At 41.5% G+C, this 18,350-nt stretch overlaps 1 protein-coding gene across 1 annotated transcript; it reads left to right on the top strand.

Annotated features, from left to right (window-relative positions):
* Positions 1-1,295: 1,295 nt before the first annotated feature.
* Positions 1,296-13,717, top strand: lrit3a (info leucine-rich repeat, immunoglobulin-like and transmembrane domains 3a; the record flags this gene model as incomplete). The annotated part of the gene is made up of 5 exons (XM_080746710.1): positions 1,296-1,417; positions 3,348-3,546; positions 3,993-4,260; positions 9,932-10,237; positions 12,636-13,717. The coding sequence occupies 5 exons, from the start codon at positions 1,296-1,298 to the stop codon at positions 13,715-13,717; spliced, it is 1,977 nt and encodes a 658-aa protein (XP_080602836.1).
* Between the last annotated feature and the right edge of the window lie 4,633 nt (positions 13,718-18,350).

Here is an 18,350-nt window from a genome sequence, read left to right as displayed (position 1 = left end):
TTAACATAAGAAAGGGGGGAGGGAGAGAGAGACATAAGGACAGGGAGAGGGGGGAAAGAGAGGGAGAGAGTGTCAGAGAGTGGAAGAGAGAGAGAGGGAAAGAGCGGGTGAGAGAAAGAGAGAGAGAGAGAGAGAGAGAGAGAGAGAGAGAGAGAGAGTCTGGAGTGGACAGCCAAGTGTTTTCCAGGGGCGTGGCTGCATACATCACATGAAGGCAGTGGTGGAAAAAGTACTCAAATGGTTTACTTAAGTAAAAGTATCAATACTGCAATGTAGAAATAATCTGTTACAAGTACTATTACTTGAGTAAAAGTACAAAAGTATTGGTATCAAAATGTACTTAAAGTAATAAGTAGATAGTAGGCCTATACTCATTATGCAGAATGTTCACAAGTTTTCAAATGTATAAAATGTGTAAAAATCCAAAATGTATATAGCGCTGAAGTGTATGCATGTATATTTTGGAATAATAGTTTAAATCTACAAAGTAACTAGTAACTAAAGTTTTAAAATAATTGTAGCGGAGTAAAAGCCTCTGAGATGTGGTGGAGAAGTAAAAGTATTGAAAATCAGAAACACTCCAGTTAAAGGTCCGCTGTCAGCCTTGAAATTATAATAGTATGATACAGTCGGTCATGTGGTCTCTCTCCAGTGTGGATCCTGAAAAAGTCCGAAACTGTCTCAGTGTAATCTGCCCAACAACAGCTGACCAGTACAGTAAGTAGTCATACAGTCAGGCTATACAGACAATTAATTTGATTGGCTTATAATTGCGCATCCCCACAATGACTAAGGTATCTACTATCTATCTATCTATCCATTAACTTGTTTTTTAAGGTGATTCTTAAAGTGACAGTAACCCTTTAGGTGACAGGCCCCCTTTAAGTAAAAGTACCTCCAAAATGTACTCAAGCACATTACTTAGGTAAATGTACTTAGTTACTTCCACCACTGCATGAGAGGGAATCCTCTCCTAGCTCCAGGTAGCTGCATGTGCTAACTAGACGATTAGCGCCGCGCCCAAAGGGGGCTGAGTGACCCAGTCAACCCTTGAGAAATCCTCTCTGCTAATCCCCCCCACCCCCTCCCTCCCCGACACACCGCACCCAGAGGTCACCTGCAAGGAGATCTCCAGCATGTGTCCCGTCGCAACCTAAGAATTGTTCTTTATTTTTTTGTCTTGTTTATTTTTTTTATTTTTATTTTTTTCCTACATTCTTTTTGGTTCATCTGGGTGCTCGTGGTGATGTGTTATCATTCGGGCGGCTCCTGACCTGTCCTCGTTCGGTGGAACCATGCGTCTCGGCGTCCTCTATGTCTCCGTCCTGCTCTACTGGCTAGCGGGCCCCGTCCGCTCCCAGTGTCCGTCCCAGTGTACGTGTGCCTTCCACGGACGCATAAACGGAGCGGCACTGAGGTATTTATTTACACTCTTACAAATGTAGAGTTTCTTAAACTTTTGCTGTGTCTTGGCAACATTGTTCTTAAACAGTTTGCCAACAAAGCCCATCTAGCAGAATTGTTTATAGTGGGACATTATTTATTTTATTTTATTGAATTAATTATAATTGTTAATTTTCTATAAACCTCTATGCAGGATTAAAATGTTTTTCTTTATTTGCTGGACTGTTTGGATGGTCAACAGCGTGTGCAGGGCAGGTTCAAAATCAGAGATATAGCAACAAAAGCTCATCCCCGAGAGGTCATGACCTTTTGGTAGCATGTGTGGTTTGGGTTCACGTACAGCAAGATCAAGAATATCCCCTCCCACCACACATTTGGGCCCACAACATTACAGTGTTGGTAGAACGCTCTGAATCATAACCAGCTACTATGAAGGGCTCCTTATCATTTTATCATGCTTTAAAGTGCAATGCCACTCAAGATAAGACTATTTATTACTCAACAGCCGTTTGTGATAATGAACAACTTTCTCCAAAAACTGGAGACCAAAGCGTCAAGCCTATACAAGTAGGAGACTCACTGCATGCTTGTTTACAAACAAATCACCTACAGTGTTCCTTTAACAAGTGCCAATAACTCCTATCTTATCTCTAAAACCTAATCCTGGTTACTCCTCCTCAATAGTATACCTTTCCATAGTGGCTTTATGTACAGAGTCATTTTTTTCTAGTAAATGACTCATCATCCTGAAATGCCACGGTAGTGTACATAAATACTCATTCCTTGTTTAATCCAACAGCCGACAAGCTGCCAACACGGACGTATGGTCTGTAATTAGGTCTTTCCATAGCAGTAATTAGATCTTTACTCCTGGGGGTGAGTGGATTGATTCCCTGCCAGGAAGTCTACACAAGCTTGGCGGAGAACCCCTGAACCTTCCACTGTGGCAGAACTTCATGTTAGCTTTAAGATACTCAAATTAATTAACTAAGCCTTTAGCAAAATGAGAGAAAAAATATATGTTGTTAAATCTAAGTATAATACTTAACCTAGTAGATTTTAGTTTGTCTATTAACTCACTTAAATAATGTTCAAGAGTGCATCCACAGTGTGCCTACTCACTGTACAGGGAGGTCTAGGCCTACAGATAAAAATAGGGACTACAGATGAAATTTAACCCTACAGCTAATTCTGGGACAGTTGTCCAACATAACAAAAACAACTGTACCGGAACTCAGAGTATAACAGATTTAATGTCCAATATAACAAAATAAACTGTATGGCACTCCGAGTAGGCTATAACAGATTTACTAACAGCAGTACTGGATTCAGTGCCATTCCATAGAAATAATATATAAGGGACAGGGCATGGGCAATTGATAGCAATCATAGAAATCTCTCGTGACAGAATTCTAGGACCGAATGTTGTGACCTGGCACCACTGTAACCCTGGCATCCCTATTCTGGGGGAAAGAAAGAAGCAGATCTACAAGCTCAAAGCATATCGCAATGCGACACATTGTGAGCTTGTAGATCGTAGATAATCTATTTTTGGAGATTTGGCGCAGAGGGGAAAAAAGAAAGTACTAAGTACAGACAAATAACAGTCAAACAATTATTAGTGTGTATGTATATATATATATATATATATATATATATATATATATATATATATATATATATATATATATATATACCGGCTATTTTCACTACTTCTCACTAACATTTGTTTTCTAATTTATGGAATTTCTTAGATATTTTATTTCTTCATGAAAATACAGAAAAAAGTATTGAATTTGTTGAAAGATTAAGCTTTTTTGGGAATGTTTTTTGAAAATGTTTTTAAATAATAATAATTAAAACATGGGAGGCTATACAGTAGAGTAGAGGGTTGAAGTGTTTATCCTATGAAACATGTCGTATACATTTTTGCTTCCTCTCAGGACGGTGCTCTGCAACAACCCAGACATGTCCATCATTCCCGTCAACGTTCCAGTGGACGCCGTCAAGCTCCGCGTAGAGAAGACGGGCGTGCGGCGCATCGGGAAAGAGGCCTTCTACTACCTGACGGAGCTGCGCTACCTGTGGCTCACATACAACTCCATCAGCTACGTGGACGTCGGGAGCTTCTACAACCTCAAGGTCAGGCACGTGCGCACATAGACACCAAAGGGGGCTTGAGCCCCTGCCCTTTTATCCATCTGCAAAAAGTGCCCTCTCCAGACCATGAATTACTATGGTAAAAGAAATGCAAATGCCCCCTTTCCATGCCATACCTGAAGGCAGCATTCAAAGAGAATTGCCATGTCTAAACTCTCCTGAACTTGAATGCTGCATCTTATGTTGAAAGAATTGCCCTCTCTGTGTAGAAATCCATGCCGTACGCCATGTCTCCAGTATTGACTTGATTATGCTTTGTTCAGTGTGGTATCAAGTACCGAAAATAGCCGACCTCCAAGCTCACAGCGTGTTGCAGCACAACGCATTGTGAGCTTGGAGGTCTGCTATTTTTGATATTTTCACCAAAAGAAACCTTTCGAAATTTCAGCCCTTGCCTCTCTAAAATCCTCTGTACGTCCCTGCTCAAGGTGCTCCACGAGCTGCGTCTGGACGGGAACATCATCAGCTGGTTCCCCTGGGAGTCCCTGAAGGAGATGCCTCGGCTGAGGACGCTGGACCTCCACAACAACAAGCTGAGCAACATCCCCGTGGAGGCCATCCAGTACCTCGTCAAAATCACATACTTGGATATCTCCAGCAACAGACTGGCCACCCTGCCCTCGGACCTTATGGACATCTGGCCTCCCTTCAATGGAATGCCCGCCTCCAGCAATACCTCAGAGAAAACTGTGCTAGGTAAGCGATAATCAGGGTCAATGTGCCATGATGGGGGTGGATGGTGGTTTTTAAACTTCCTGTCTTTGGTCTTGCGTTTCGGGAGAGTGTTTTTTGCAGGTCTTTCAGTCCGAGTGTATCAGAAAAGCAACTGGGTTAAGCACCGTTGGTCCGACCAGTTTAACATTCACCAGGTTAGCATTCACCAGTGTCGGCAGGTTAGCATTTCACAAGGTTAGCATTCAACAGCGTCGGCAGGTTAGCATTTCACCAGGTTAGCATTCACCAGCGTTAGTTACTGAGGTTAGGGTTAGGGTTAAGGTTAGGTTTAGGTGCATCTCCGTCCCCCGACTTTCCGCACCTCCGCGCAATCACAAGCTTCCACTGCTTTGCTTTTTTGATACACTCGGACTGAAAGACCTGCAAAAAACAACACCCTCCCCTGCGTTTCATCTTTCCTGGACCGGGATTGAATTCATCCTGGATCTGTTGTTTCCTGGGCTCCTTCTTGGGGGTTCTACTGCTTGTCTCACTAAGGGCGATACATTGGTCTTCCACACGTCTTCTTCACAAATGAATGTCTTGGGTGCATGTAGAAACTATGCTCCTACATGTGAAATCTACGGGCTGCTAATTAGAAGTGCATCATAAATCTAGGTAGCGACTTCAGGGAGGGAGAGATATTGCCACTGCTCTAGTCTATTGGGAGCAGTAACAACATTATGCTAATTAAATGTCACACTTTGAATACATGTGTGATGCGCTTGTCTGCACCGGTATGTTATAATAATAATAATACAAATAATAGAATATATAATATTATAATAATCCATGTTTAGTTCCAGACATATTTTGTGCAGAAAACACGGAAAAAGAGTTAGAGTTAAATTAAGACTATATACTTTGTTGACTGGGATCCCCCAGAGGTCTGTACTTGGTCCCCTACTTTTTTACTCTACACCAAAATCTCTTTGCCAAAAATAGCCAATCTACAAGCTCACAACCCGTCACAATGCAATATGTTGTGAACTTGTAGATCAGCTATTTTGGCCAAATGTTCACTTATTATGACATGTCCAGAATAGAGTCTGTACATAACTGTACTCTAGGGGTTTCTAGAGGTTGGCAAGGCCATTTCCTGTTCCAAGTTCATTTTCCCATAATGCGTTTGATTGGCTTGACGGCAGAACTGAACCGGACCCACATATCAATCAATCAAAGTTTATTTATACAGCACATTTTCGCACATGTGATTTTGGTTCAAATCTGTGGCAGAGCCGTAGAATCTATAGCTATGCACAGTGAATATTTGGGAAGGGATGCTAGGGTTAATGCGCTTAGTAACTAGCACATCTGCAGTGGTTGGAGGTGGTAGTCCGAAATTTCGACCCTGGTGACTCGGGTAGGAGACCTACCGGTTGACAATGTCAATAAAGTTATTTGAAGCAGACAGCAAAGCGACACTTTTGTAAATTTAAATGTCAAGTTCCAGGTCATTTTACTATTTGAATTAGGAAGAACATCCGGAATGGATTCACGGATCCAGATTCAGATATTCAAATAGTAAAATCATCAGGAAGTTTTAGTCTTGGAGTCCTGTTTCACTGTGCAATGTAAGTCAAAGGGCAGAATATTTTGAATTGTACATTTGTAATCAACGTAGCAACTATCTAAGAAATCTCACCAATATTTATTTGGAGTTGCATTAACTACAGTGCATAACCTAAACCTCTACCAAACTGTAAACCTTTTTTACGACACAGGCTAAAGGCATCCCTGGTCATGTCATCTACAACAGATGTGAAGTCATGTGACACATGGCATTCAATAAAAGTACCGGTACTTAATCTCTAACTGTGTATCGTTTCAGGCAGTACAATCAATCTTTTTCAGAAAGCGTTCAGGGTTTTTTGTGTGTTAAAAAAGTGTTTATAATGTATAATCTTTCACCAAAATCTATGATTTTCAGCTCAAATAAACTACATGAACATTAGAGTCCCTATTCTGGACATGTTATAATACTGTAGGTGAACATTCTGTGAAAACAGCAGATACAAGCTCACAAGACTTAAAGGAGGACTTCACCACTTTTCAACCTATCTTCATATAATTGGTCCTTACCAAAAAATAGCTTTTCTTTTTTTTTTCTTTTTTTTCTCATTGGAGGGTTGTGGGCAGGTCAGAAACCCATCGTCTTGTGACATCATCGATTGGGAATCCAAGCTAATAGAAAATACAGGCTTTCTATTCCTGAAAAGTTGCAATGTTAAAGTGGAAGCCATTGTTCTCCCGATAATAAAAATCGAAATACTTTTTTCAAAAATATTGATTTTCTTTTTTTTTTGGAAAATGATGATGTCACAAGACGATGGATTTCTGAACTTCCCACAGCTCTCCTAAGAGACTTGGACCGAGTAGAAAAAAATTGTGCTATTTTATTATGAACATTAGTGAGGACCTATTATATGAAGATGGGTTGAAAAGTGGCAAAGTCCTCCTTTAAGAAGAGGGAAAAGGCGGAAAAGGGGGGGGGGGGGGGGGGGGGGCAAGTACAGACCCCGTCAACAAAGTATGTCGGGTTTAAGTGGTTTCAATGTACCTCCTATAGAGTACTGAAATCCTGACATCAAAACCATGCACCCCGTCATCAAGAATCCTTCCCATTCCATTTTTTTTAGCTTTTATAAAAATATATAAAATGATATATTGATATGAAATATATAAGTGTTCCAAAAATGAGGGTATGCGCGTGACATTAATGTTGCTGGAAGTTATGTGGGAATGCCTACTGAGTGGCAAAAAACTAATTTCTGCCATTGACAGCCCATACATCCAAACAGAAAAGTCCTATCTGATTGTATTAAACAAAGTTAAACTCATATCAACATTGCAGCTGTACTGAAAGCTTGGATTATTCTCTTTCTATCTGCAAAGTTTTTGTTTCATAAAAATCCACCATAGACATGTTATGAGCAACTTTCTCTCAAGACATTCTGTGCAGGTGATTATTTTTCCAAGTGTCAGAGTTTGGAAGCACTCGTTTTCAACAACACAACATCCAGCTGCCTCCTGCATTATGTGCAATTTAGAAACAGTTGGTATGCAGGGCCGCTGAGTGATTTGCAATGAGCACTTCCAAACTTCCAAAGCTCCATGCTGCTCAATGTTTTGCCACTCAGTCTAGATTAGGGGGCGGGTCCCAGTGGACGTGCATACCCTCTATAATGCTGGAGATACAAGCCCTACAAATCTCCACACTATCAAGTATATAAATACCAGTATCAAAGCCACCTTCCAGACAGAATGCCATGACTTTTTTTTAAATATATAAATACTGTATATATTAAGTGATTTAAATAAAGTCTAAGATTTTTGAATGGGAAAAATATCATTATGGTTTTGATGTCAGACTTTGATACTTATAATTAAGCTGCCTTTAGATACACCTCAATTTCCTTAACATATGCAATTTCTGAGTGACACTGACAATGATTAATTTCAAGTCCTTGTCCTGCATGAGAGCTACACAACATGCCAACAGAGATGAAAGTGTGGCCTCTTTAGCTCTGTTGCAAACAGGAGAGAGGGATAATGTTAAGAGGGTCTTTAACGCCCAGCGAGCTAATCCCTACTGAAAAAGCACTGCCCGTACTCGAAGGAGAAACAGATTACAAGCAAAAACACCTGTTGTCTTGGATAATATTTCAAATCTAACTCAACATAATTATCTACTGTAACTCTAAAAATATATAAATATATTCCAGCACAAAACCTGCATTCACCGATTAACTGAACATAAGGGAAGCAATTGCGCTTCTTCTCTAAACAACGTGACTTCCAGTAAAAACTAAACGGATGCATACTGTAAGTGAGTTTGATGTGTTTTATAAAGATCACCGTTGTTAGTGCATTATAACCATACTAATGGTTTATAAAAATGTATGGCAACATGGGAGGGAGCTGATGGAAAGAGGGACTTAACCACACTGTGGAAGAGGGCCAGCTTTAGTGTTTGGCCGCCGTTAAGAACATGCTAATCTGGCTAATGGCTTTTCCTACACGTGCCTTCATGTGCACACAGTGTGTAGGCCTACAGCAGGAGTGGTTGAAGTCAATGGGGTAAGGGAGCGTATGAAACAAAAACACTGGCTGACCCTTAACTTAAGAAGTTAAGAGTTCAGAAGTCAACGGAGTGAAATAACCCTGATTTCTTATTAAGATAGAGTACTACTAACACTTCCTGTTCCTCTTAGCTGTTTCATTCTGACTGGTTGCTGTTGCTGAATCTCTGCATGGTGATTACATGTAGCTTGTTAAGTGATTTGAATCACTCACATTAACACACACCCCTTTCCCCAGTATGCTTGTTGGGAACAGACTGGCAGAGTAACTGGTCTCATTCCCAGCCTTTTCTCATCTCCAAGGAGAAAGGCTTGGAATAATACTATTCAGTGTTCAGCATCACCCACTGAAGTGGTCAGTGGTCTAAAGTATAACTGAATACAATCTTTAGATATTTGTACTTTACTGGAGTATTTCCAATTTCCAATAATTTACTTCTACTCCACTAGGTCTCGGATGCAAATATTTTAGTTTACTCCACTACATTTAGTTACAAGTTACTACAGTTACTACAAGTTATTTTGCTGATATACATTATAATATTATAAAATATACATAAACCACTTTAGCCCCATTTTATACTTTGGCTAACTGAAAATAGCCGATCTAAAGGCTCATAAGGTGAGCTTGTAGATCTGCTATTTTCAAACATTTGTGAGTATTTCTACATTGCAGTATTAAATGTTGTGCTCAGGGACACCTTGATACATTGCCAGGGCTGAGATTTAAACCGGAGACCTTTTGTTTCCCAGGCGACCTCTCTACCCATTCAGCTAAATGTATGGAGATTGAAGAAGTGAATTTTCAGAAGATGGGGAGGGAGTCTGCAGTTCTGACTGCAAGGGGGAGTTTATCCCACAGCTTGGGACCCAGAAGGGAGAAGATTATAGGATGTGTGGAACATTGGCTGGGGTGTTTTAAAGAAAGTGTTTTCAAACAGCCTGTTATCTGGTCTAAGTGAGCTGGAAGGGTTGAACCATGCCATGCCCATGTGGATATAGATATATTATAGTTACTTTGTCATGGATGCTTGATTAAATCTTTGAGTAGGTCTTTAAAATATGGCAATTTTCATTCCCCACCCTACTGTGTTTAAGCTTTACGTTATCTTTACTTACATGTATGCATTTTTAAATAGCAAAAGCACAATTTGTGGAATTGTATTTTTCTTTTACAATTTTTACAAGTTCCTGTGTTACAGTAGCCTGGAATCAGACGAATCCACTGGTACAAAAAAATGCCTATTTTATTTATTCTAGTAGGTCTATATCTGTAATTACCTTTTTTTACTTTGGCAATGTAAACATATTTTTACTGGGTCAATAAAGTCCTTTTGAATTGAACTGAATAGATAGCCACTTCACCTGGGTAAAGGTGAAAGACAAATGTAGTGGTAGGTTGGAGGTTGGGTTCACTGGAAAGGCTACGTTGTTTGTAGGCCCTAATCCAAAGGATTACGTTTCTGTTTTTATTTATTCTTGCCATGTAGGCCTACTGTGATTTGTTCTACAACTGACTACTGACTAACTACTGACTTAATAAACGCAATCTTTCACCTCCTAACCACCAGGTGTGCAAGACAACCCCTGGCAGTGTGACTGCCGCCTCTCCAAATTGATCGAGATTTCCAAGATGACGGACACACCGTTGATCCTCATGGACAAGGTCCTTATCTGTGTTGAACCAGAGAATATGGCCGGTGTCCTTTTCCAGCGTGTTGAATTGGAAAATTGTGTCAAACCAACAATCATGGTCTCTGCCACCAAGATCACGTCGTCCCTGGGCAGTAACGTCCTGCTGCGCTGCGATGCCACAGGCTTACCAAACCCCAACCTCGTCTGGACCACATCAGATGGCTCTCTTGTCAACAGCACAAGTAGGTCTACTACACCACTGGTTCCCAAACACTGGGTCGGTACCCATTTGTGGGTCGCGGAAAGATTTTTATGGGTCCTTTAATTTTTTGTTTCCTACATGTTTTTATTATTATTTCATAACATTTTCAAAAAACATTCCATAAAAAGCTAAGACTTTCATGAATTGAAGAAATTACATAAATTAGAAAACGGATGTTAAAGAAGTAGTGAAAATAGCCGATCTACAAGCTCACAATGCGGCACAAAGCAACGTGTTGTGAGCTTGTAGATCTGCTGTTTTCACTAGTTTGGGTCCCGGGCAAACGTCTAATTTCTCTTTTGGGTCACTAGCTAAAAGGTTTGGGAACCACAGTACAACACAGCACACTCTCAAGAGTATAAACCAGTAAGACGTCTAAGGGTGAAAAGCGACTGGTCACACCATGTCTTGGCCATCTGGCCAGTGATGTCGACCAGTTACCCATATATGGAGACCCATGTATATGGAGATATGCCGTGAGAACCTAAACATGCTTACTCAGTTTTGTGGCATCAGGGATCTCCATATATGGGCATAAAAGGGATTTGGTTCCCTGGCATCACAGGGATCTCGATATATGGCAATACAAGGGATTTGGTTCCCCTGACATCACAGTGATGTCAGAGCATGATGTCAGAGCGTGAGTGTCAATCAACAAAAAAGACAAGCGTTACCCATACAGATACGGTCAAGATGTGACAGTTCTAGTGAATACTAAACTGCGACCTATGGTTGCAACTAATGCATATATTTTGAAATGCAAAAACCATGGTACAGTAGGCTACACCTCAATGACGGAATGCCATGTTGGTCCCCAAGATGGCAAGTGTAGGACGGACTACATTTGAAACTCATGAATTAGTCACAGTACATTAGCACATACCGATGTGCCATTTGAGAACGTCACATGCCATGTAATTGGCAAGACAGTGGATTGTCAGAACATTGACAGTGAGAAAGGAGGGTATTTGCAAAGGTGTTGTTATGTACATGCCATTCTGATTCTGTTACAATAAAAATAAGTGTTGAAAAGTTAAACTAGTTTTCAGTGACCAAAGGGAAGAATTAGCAAGGCTAAACAGTGAAAAAGACCTTGGGAAAACAAGTTTTTTCCAGGAAAAGTATAGGAAAGCTTGACGTTTTGGAACGGCACATCTAACATACGATTGGCCCTATGCGTTTAGTAGTTTAGTATGAGCCACGCATACGTGCGTGTGTGTGCTTGCATGTTTGTCCCTCCACAGACATGGTTTTCAGTGACAATTTGACAGGAACAAGGCATGGTTAGCGGAGAGCACCGTTTCATTTTAGCATGAAACAACGGTGCTGTGTGGGTTGTGTTGTGTGCCAGGGTTTGTGGGACTGGGTTGGAGAACTGCCCCCGGTTCTTCTCTGGCTGGAGCTCGCAAACATCCTTGACTTTGGAAATAGAAAGATAGTGAGAGATAGGGAGAGAGAGAGAGTCGTTACTCTTCATGGGGGTTAAGCTGTTGAGTGAGGTCTTCTACACCAGTGGTTCTCAACCTGTTGATTTTGAGGGGTCCCCAGATGATTAACTTAATGTGCAACATTGTTTTCTCACTTAACAGTAAACAAACCAACATAAAGTTTAAGTGTATAGAGGGTATCTGCACATTTCTAAAGTGACAATCTTTTTTTTTAATACCTCTAAAATTGGCCAAATTGTCAAATATTAGAGGCAGAAATTGAGAAAATAGCCAATCTACACTTATGATATGCACACCACATCGCCATTTGCTCTTGTGCTGAAAACTTGACAGGCGTTCCTAACTATAGTTACGGTGTGTAGGATTGTGTGTGGCAATTCTAGGAAGCACGTAGCATGGGGCGAACTGCCCATATTTGTGGAAGGGAAGCTGTGTGGGAAAGGGGGAGTTCTGTCACTAGACTCTTACAGGTTAATCAGGGCACCTGTTCAGTGGGCATGTAACCAAGGGCATCGTGCACCCCAAAAAACATCTGACATAATGCTGACATCACATAATGTATCACTAATTGCATTACATTTGCATTACAAGTGACTGAGTGCATATGCTACCTGATGATGTTGTAAAACCTTTGGAAGAAACCAATACCCAGGGAAAGGGGTATGTTTTCAACTTGAAGAATATGTTTGAACAATGATATAAAATGACCCAGTAAATACATAGGCACAACTGTAGGAGTTAGCAATGACTGAGTACAGCGGGAATCGTGAATTGGCATAACGACTAAATTGGGGGGAAAAGTACTGCCATGACTGATGTGTAGGAAATACGATACATTTCCCTCATAAATCCTATAGAGAACAGGTCAGGAATTGAGATTTGCTAACGCTTGCCGTTATTTGACTTCCATGTTTTTCTGTCACTCAACAGTGCAGGAATCTCCGTCGGAAGGCGTGCAATGGTCCATCATGAGTTTATACGGGGTTCAGTATACAGACGCTGGAGACTACAGCTGTACAGCCAAGAATTATGCGGGCAAAGCGGTCGCCACCATCACAGTTGCGATAGCCGGCACAGAGACTACAACCATCGTCCCGCCTACTGCCGGCAGCGAGACGGCGTCGGCTGGCCCAAACGCAACGGGCGTCACCTCGACGGACGTCTCCGCCTCGACCTCTTCGCCCACCACGCCCCTCCCCCCGACCACCACCACCCCGCCTACGACGCCCCCCACGCAGCCTGCCCCGCCCCCACCGCCCCCCGCCGCTCCGCCCCCCAAGAAGAAGCCCAGCGATGGCCTTAGACCTTCCAAGGTCCAGCAGGGGGGAAACGGGAGGAAACTGGCCGCGGACGAAAAGAGCCAAAAGATAGACGCTTCAAAGTCGCTCCGAGACCTGAGCATCGTGGAGGAGACGTCGGACAGTGCGGTGCTGCTCTGGACGGTCGACGGGATGCCCAGTGACACCCCGCTGACGGTCGTGTACTCACCGTACGGTGAGGATGACGTCAAAGACACGGTAGAGACCACTGCCGGCACTGGTAAGGTGCTACTGGAAGGGCTGGTGTCTGGACTAAGGTACTCTGTGTGTTTGGTGGCAAAGAACACTGTGGGCAAAGACCCCTGTGTGGACTTCTACACGTTGGACATCATAGAGGTTGACGACGGGCAGAGTGAGCTCCTACTGGTGATCGGCACGGCGGCCTGCATCGTGGTGCTGCCTCTCATCGCCCTGCTGCTCTACAAGATCATAGGTCTGTACGCCCAGAGCAGCAGCACACCTCCGGACCCGGAGGAGCTGATGACTGACAGCTATGTCAAGTTTGAGACCATTACAATGAAAGAAAGGACAATGAACTCGAACTCGAACTCTCATTCCACCCCAAATCAGCTGTGGCCCAGGAGACAGACTCAGGCAGAGTCCGAGCGAAATTTGTTGCTATGCTCCAGGTCCAGTATTGACTCCCAGATGACCTATAAGAGTGACAGCTCCAGGTCTGAGTTTCTCTGTTGAAACCGGGGGAAGGCAGCCATCCAGCAGACACACTGCTAGGAACACCTTAAGTTAACTGCCTTTTACAAGCCTTTTTACGAGACATTGCCGAGTTATTGACTAACCTGTTAATAATTCACTCATCACAGGCAGCCTGTATAATGGTTGCTTACATTTGTGGAGAAGGGGTTTGGTCATTTGATAAAACTCATTGACTTATTTTTTATGAACCTATGGAGCCTTAAATTTGTTCATTATGTTGAGATGGTTGGCATTACAGAACCACACTGTTTTTGGAATTTGCTGAATCTTCAACAAAACCATCCAAAGAAAGACTATAGAATAATTATGTTGTTTATTATTACATTAAATGCCAAACTTCTTATAGAACCGTGGGCCACAGTTGAATACGATGGTGATGATTTTCTTTTTTCAGAGATCTTAAAGTAGCCATTGCAGGGCCTCACACCTTACCGTATGCTTGCTGAGCTGAGCTGTGTGAGGGGACAAGTGGGGCGTGGTCATGTACAAATACATGTATAAATAAGATAATTATGTCCATTTGTAGCAATGCTGGGCTTCCGTGTCAAACACGGAATGGGGAATAATCCCTTCCATGAAGATGTGTTGGGCAGTGTTTCTCAAAAGCGGGTATTAGAACCTCTAGGGGTAATTTGGGTCCTAAGAGGTCACTCAAGAGTTCTCAATGTTTTTATTTATTTTTTAATAGATGCATACACTGTATGCATATATTATTAAAAAAATGCATATAAAATGTTAAATATTAGTATGTCAGCTTACAGATTTAACTGGTTTCATGAATGTGAGATAAATTATAAAATAATATACTGTATATACTGTATGCCATACAGTATATTATTTTCTATTTATCTCACATTCATGGAAACAGTTAAATCTGTAAGCTGACATACTAATATTTAACATTTTATATGCCATATATTTGCAATACAACCAATTTTGCCAATAAGTCAGCCACCTGCCAATAAAAAACAAGTTGCCCGCTAGCTCACTGCATCATTTTCTGACCTGGCCTAAGTGAGTTTTTTTTATGAAATAAGATAAATGAGTGGACAAAAAGCTAAAACAGAATCACCAAAACTCCATCAGTATCGGGAAGAGTCAGTACTGTTGAAGGTCATACTCAGCTGAAAGAATATTGTAGCGGGCGTGGTGTACACTAGTAAAGAATGTTTGAACACCACTGGATTATGGTATCCATAACAACAAGCATTATCAATTCCCAGAGCAAAGTAGGTGGCTGTGAACACGGAAGTACGACACGTTATGACCTACCCATGCTTTTATATCCATGTGTGTGGGTTCACTGACTCACTTCTATTGACAGATCCCAGAACAGTGCATGAAGAGGCTTTTCTACACTGGCTACAAACATGTATAACATCACTGATCTTTATCGCCATCAGTCAACTATTCATCATGGTTGCTTCAAGTTCATTGTTGCCTTATTCTATATAAAACCTGAATACATAGTAAAGACTTTTTCTTTACGTATATAAAATATCTTTTCAGTCTTTCTGACTAAATGTATTCGTTTTGTACATAAACAATTCTGTGGATTTATTTTTAATAAACTGAATATTTGATGAATTATACCTGTGTTGCGCTACCACACCTAATCAGAGAAAACACAAGTCAACTAAGGCTGCCCCAAACTAACAAATAATCAAACTAAATGTTAGATTATATTCATGCTAATCAAACAAATAATAGTTTAACATCGTAAGCCTCATAGCATAATTGCCTAACTCACTTTTTGGATAAATTGTCATTTTTGCCTAGCTCTACTTTCCTACTTAGGCAGAAAGTGAAGTCAACTTCTTGACATAGGCAGAAATGATTTTGAATGTACAGTAACAAGCATTCTGATTGCCAGAAGGCAAGATGTATCAGCAGCGTTAGGAGAGTATAGAGTTAAGCAGATATAAATAAAGTTTTTACTTTCTGACTAAATCATGTAGGTGACTAAGGCAAAACTTTTTTTTGGTCCCTCCTGAAAACCATATTAGTTAGGTAATTATACTAGGCTAACGACATGAATCTGTGAAAGTGCTTGTCCTAAAACAATGCAACCTGATACACTGCACCAGAGAAAAGATAGTTTTGATTTGAACGCTCATGTACAGTAAGCTTTCGATATCCTGTAACACATACAGTAGGTCTACAACTGTATATCTGGTCCATACATACTACAGCAATATATGCATCTACTCTGTGTGTGTGTGTGTGTGTGTGTGGTGTGGTGTGGTGTGGTGTGGTGTGGTGTGGTGTGGTGTGGTGTGCGTGCGGTGTGTGTGTGTGTGTGTGTGTGTGTGTGTGTGTGTGTGTGTGTGTGTGTGTGTGTGTGTGTGTGTGTGTGTGTGTGTGTGTGTGCGCGCGCACACGCTCTTAGGGATAGGACGATAATCATTATTATCGTTTATCGTGATAAAAAAATAATAATAATCGTATTGTGGAGATTTACATTTATCGTGAAATTATCCTGTCGTGCACTGGGATCAATTCACCTTTTATTTGCCAAGCTTTATCACACTTTAAGCATTATCCGGCAAATAAAAGACGCTTTACCAAATCTCTCTGCCAAAGGCGACATATTGTGAACTTGTAGATCTGCTATTTTTTGGCAAAATGTTCCGCCCCAGGACAATGGATTTTGAATATCGCAATAATATTGTAAATCGCTATTTCTTTGGTCACAATAATCATGACATGAAATCCTCATTACGTCCCATCCCTACCGTGGATTGAAGTGGTGACCTTCCATTTTCCAGTTCACTACTACGACCATCTGATGAGTCACGTCATACCTCACAAAATGTTCAGGAAATAAAATGTTGAATGGTAAGGCTAAATGCAGATAACGTCACGTTCAAAATACAGCTCCAGCATCTAGACTCCGTTTCCTAGGGAACTTAATCCAGACTCGCTGACTCTCGTGGAGAGAGTCATTATCATTGGACCACACCGAATCACCGCAACACTATTTACAGACTCCACACTCCAGGATTGTCATTGTTGTCTGTCAGGGGTGAAACCATGGGAAAAGGTCAATGCCCTGCCGTTAGCGAGAGAGCATTTAGACTGGAGACAGGACAACGTTCTCAGGCAGTCTGTGTAACTCCTCTGTGAGGTTGCTTAACTGACTGACGTTGCTGCTGACAATACCACAGTCATGGAGGCTGTGAATGAAGCCCTTCTCAGCAGTAAAAAAAAAGAAGGAAAAACATAATATTAGATAACCAGGTCCGCTCCTTCCCAGTTCTCCACTAATGACTCAGATAGACAGGCTGGTAGACAGACAGACAGACATACTGATGCACAGACAGACAGACAGACAGACAGACAGACAGACAGACAGTTCAACTTCAAGGCTGCATAGCATATTTCAATAACAAAGCAATTCACATTTAAATTGCTTTCTATTAGGTATTAAAAGACTTTCTGGAAAAATAAAGAGTATTCAAAAGCATACAAGTTCGGAAACAAAAACTAATATGGTATACGCTTAAACATGAAACAGGTGTAAGCTGAATACCCTTTCAATAACATGCATTGGACACTCATTGCTACCATAAACATGTGACATAATATCTAAATACTGCCCGCCATGTTCAATTATTTGACCAGTCCTAGAGTATAAGAAAATCAATACGACGACACACTGGCTATCAGTGAGTCATTTAGAATGGCTGTCATGTACCGTTTTCTAAGTTCTAGTTAATCACCTTTATTTATATACCACGGAGTTGACGGAAAATGCTGGTGGAATGCATCCAAATGAACTATAAAAAACATAGTAACAAAAGATTCTTAATCCATAAAAGACTAAAGTGTAAAATACATAAATCCCGAGAACTCTGGCAAATGCATTCTGAATGAGCTGTTAGAAGCCTGATAGCCATTTTAGGGAGACCTTAAATAAGACCATGGCATTTGATTTAAGATGATTATGAACTTGATATGGCTATTAAACTTAGGATCTGAATTCATAAACCTTTAGGCTTCAAATACAGGGAGCCAATGTGAGGACTATTTTACTCTGTTTGCGTGCGTTGCTCTTTCAAAGTGTGTTTGTAAATGTTCTGTTTAGCTAGCTGGGTTACCACAGATCAATTCTCAGAGACCCAAAGAAGATGCCATTTCTCTGTGTCCAATATAGCATGCACGCGCACGCAAGCGCGCGCACACACACACACACACACACACACACACACACACACACACACACACACACACACACACACACACACACACACACACACACACACACACACACACACACACACACACACACACACACACACACACACACACACACACACACACACACACACACACACACACACACACACACACACACACAAAGGACAGAGATATCAGGGGGTGGGGTGAGGGTGACTTTCAGTGTTATTCTCTCCGGCCAGCCTCATTAGGTGCATATTCCACATTCTATCTCAGACTGACTACAGCCACTCAGAGAGTCCAGTCCTTCCACTAAAGCTGATCTGGGATGTGTCAAATTCACCACACGGGTGTCAGGAATTTCATACTTTGCTTCCAAAACAGCCGAGCAGCACGGGGGCCGCAGCGAGGATCCAGTGGGATCCAGACAACC

Source organism: Nannobrachium achirus, assembly GCF_963921795.1.
Source record: "Nannobrachium achirus genome assembly, chromosome: 17".
Lineage (NCBI taxonomy): Eukaryota > Metazoa > Chordata > Actinopteri > Myctophiformes > Myctophidae > Nannobrachium > Nannobrachium achirus.
This window is presented reverse-complemented; position numbering and strand designations above follow the sequence as displayed.